Source organism: Coenobita brevimanus, chromosome 112 (genome assembly GCF_032717465.1).
Source record: "Coenobita brevimanus isolate Jiangsu-jjx chromosome 112, ASM3271746v2, whole genome shotgun sequence".
NCBI classification, from domain to species: domain Eukaryota; kingdom Metazoa; phylum Arthropoda; class Malacostraca; order Decapoda; family Coenobitidae; genus Coenobita; species Coenobita brevimanus.
Window position 1 is genome coordinate 1,719,232 of NC_137065.1, and position 3,269 is coordinate 1,722,500.

General features: G+C 48.7%; 1 protein-coding gene across 1 annotated transcript in view; it reads left to right on the forward strand.

The window, feature by feature from the left end:
• Nucleotides 1-1,862: 1,862 nt before the first annotated feature.
• The window catches only part of Myo10A (unconventional myosin 10A), a 121,656-nt gene continuing 120,249 nt past the window's right edge, over nt 1,863-3,269 (forward strand). The window contains exon 1 of the mRNA XM_080286580.1: nt 1,863-2,573. Coding sequence (XP_080142706.1) covers nt 1,863-2,573 — 711 coding nt within the window. The remainder of the gene's footprint in view (nt 2,574-3,269) is intronic.

The following is a 3,269-nucleotide window of genomic DNA, read 5'->3' on the forward strand; positions in this document are numbered from 1 at the left end:
AAACATAGATACAATTCATATTCCTCTATCGCCTTCCCGTTACCCTCGTTGTTTATGATAGAAAATGCTGGGCTCTGCAAAATCTAGTGCTCATTTCGTTCCCACACCACACTTATAGTTAGATGGTGTTTGGTTATCATCACAGTATATTACACACGCATTAATTATGTTTAAACACCTTTGTATGTAATAGGTAAACATTGTGAGACTACAGCTTATCATGGAAACGATGTCCGGCACCAGAGCAGGATGATGATGCAATGTTGACGATGATGATGGCAGCATAAAAGTGGTTTGTGGTAGTATCTTGGTAGGTGAAGGCAGTGTTGTGGTAGGAATGAGGTAGTGTGGTGTTTGGTAGCATCAGTGAGGCGCACCGTGACCACTGACCACGTAGCCTGCATGGCGGAAGTAGGTAATGTGGATGACGGTCACACATACTAGGAAGATTACTACCACAACTACCACAGTAACCACTACTACCAGTATTGCCACTACTGCTACCACAATAGAGAGAGAGAGAGAGAGAGAGAGAGAGAGAGAGAGAGAGAGAGAGAGAATTAGGGGATGAAGGAAGAGAGAAGGTGTGAGGACTGAAGAAATAAGATGCTCAATCGACGAGAGAGAGAGGGGGGGGGTCATAGAGTGTAACCTCAGTGATAAGGGACTGAATAGGGAGGCTGCCAGAGATCGAGCAGGGTGGAGAGCCGTCATTAGGTAACCAAATCCGACAGAGCATGCAGGCATATTGGTGTCTTTGGAAACGATACGATACTACGCTTATTCTTCACTCATTACAACCTTCAGTATTGTATTGCGTGTGTGTGTGTGTGTGTGTGTGTGTGTGTGTGTGTGTGTGTGTGTGTGTGTGTGTGTGTGTTTGTTTTTATTCAATTTTGTGTCGTGTGATTTGTCCGTGGGTGGTTTATTTGTCCTTGTGTGCGTACATCGTTGGTTATCCGGTATCCAGCATCTGTTCTCTCTCCTGATACTCACGTCCCCACCGTCTGCTCCCTCCACTGTCCTCTCCTTCCTTCCGATTTTGGTGTGAGGCCTTCAATTTTCTGGTGTTTCCCCTAAAAGTGCTGAGAAAAAGGAATTACTTACAGAATGATAATGCCTGCTGGTCTGTCTATCCATTTATTGCCAGACGCCTTAATCCCGTAAGGGGTGGCCACAAACAAATCGCCTCCATGTCGCCCTGTCCCTCGCCATGTCATTGCCTTGCTCCCAGCTCACCTCCTCCCTCTCTCATATACCTCCCCACTCCATCCCTCCATCTCATCCTTGACCTCCCCCTTCCTCACCCCCCTTCTGCTTCACTCACATACACTCTCCTCGTCAGTCTCTCGCTGTCCATCCTCTCCACATGACCAAACCACCTGCTGGCCATATCAATATAATAGTAATATTCTCGCATTTGTAGAGGTTGTTGGTATTAATGAAAACGATGAGAGTAACCCGTAATTAGACTGAAGAAGCAGATGAAGTATTAAGTGGAAATTACGTACAAGAAGGAAAAAGGAGAGGAAATAAGATCAGGAAAAATAAAAGAATGAACTAGAAGGGAAAAACTAAGAGGAACGAAGAAGGAAAAATTTGAAATATAGGGGACAAAAGACTTGAAAAAAAAAACATATAAAAGGAAAACACGGTACATTTGAAATTAAAAAAAACGGAAGAGTAGTGAGAGGAGTGTGGGGATGTGTGAGAATATGTGAGAGGTGGACGCCCAACCCCCCCAGCAGTGAGGGGCCAACATGTCGTGCCTGTGTGGGGGTGAGGGAGGGGGTGGGGGCGATGATGGGGGTGTCGGTGAGTGGCGGGGGTTGGCCGCCCCCAGGTACTACTGGAGCCCCAACATGGCCGCCCCTGCGCTGACCCGCTCCTTTGGCCTGTCCTTCCGGCGACGCGGTGTTGACCCCGAGGAGCCGATGGTTGTTGCCTTGTGCCCCCCTGCGGTGCCCCCCACGCCCCCTGCAACCCTGTCAAGGCCCCCTGCTACCCAAACTCCCCCTGGAACCCTATCTACTGCAGCGCCATCTACGTCCGCTGCACCATCTACATCCGTGGCCCTAGCGACGCCTTCTGGTGGCCTCTCCAACCCCCCCGTGCCCCCCGGCTTGTATTCCTGCTACCTCGAGGCCACGGCAGGACACGGCCGACACCCTGACGCCGCCTCGTGTTCCTCCGCCTCCTCCGGCCGTGGGTCCTGGAACGATGGTGGGGAACGGTCCAGGTCCTCCTCCTCCTCCCGTGGCAGGCGACGCTCCCCTTCGTCCTCCTCTTCTCGTGGCCGCAGACACTCCCCTTCGTCGTCCTCCTCCCATGGGCGTAGGTCCTCCCCTGGGGCCCCCGATAAACCCCCCCGTCGCCCCCGTCCCCGCTCCCTGGATCCCCCCGTGGCTAAGGGCAGAGGCGGTGAACCCCCCTCGCCCACGCCCTCAGCAGCCTCCAGGTCCTCCCGTGCCCGTACCCGACTTGAGGGCGTGGCTCGAGCACACAGCCTAGGTCGCCTCTCCAAGCCTCGGCCCCCTACACGTACACGCAAGCCATCACCGTCCCTGGCCCCGGTACGTCATCTTCCAGTACACACCACCATCCTGTTAAAGGACCACCAGTATTGTCACTTGTTTTGTTTATTATCGTTATATATGTGTGTATTAATTTTATCTTTGTTCTGCATTTCCTCTGGTATGGTGGCAGTGACCTCTGTGTTAGGCTGCCATTTTTTTTTCTTTAAGTAATCAATCAATCATTCAATCATCCATACTGTACTTGGTTAGGTACAAGTGTGCAGCCAGAGTATGTTACGGACACCAGCCATCCATACTCTCATCCAGACACAGTAAATAACACTTAGATAACACGTACACAGTATATAACACTTAGATAACACGTACACAGTATATAACACTTAGATAACACGTACACAGTATATAACACTTAACGTACACAGTAAATAACACTTAGATAACACGTACAGTAAATAACACTTAGATAACACGAACACAGTAAATAACACTTAACGTACACAGTAAATAACACTTAGATAACACGTACACAGTATATAACACTTAGATAACACGTACACAGTATATAACACTTAGATAACACGTACACAGTATATAACACTTAACGTACACAGTAAATAACACTTAGATAACACGTACAGTAAATAACACTTAGATAACACTTACACAGTATATAACACTTAGATAACACGTACAGTAAATAACACTTAGATAACACGTACACAGTAATAACAC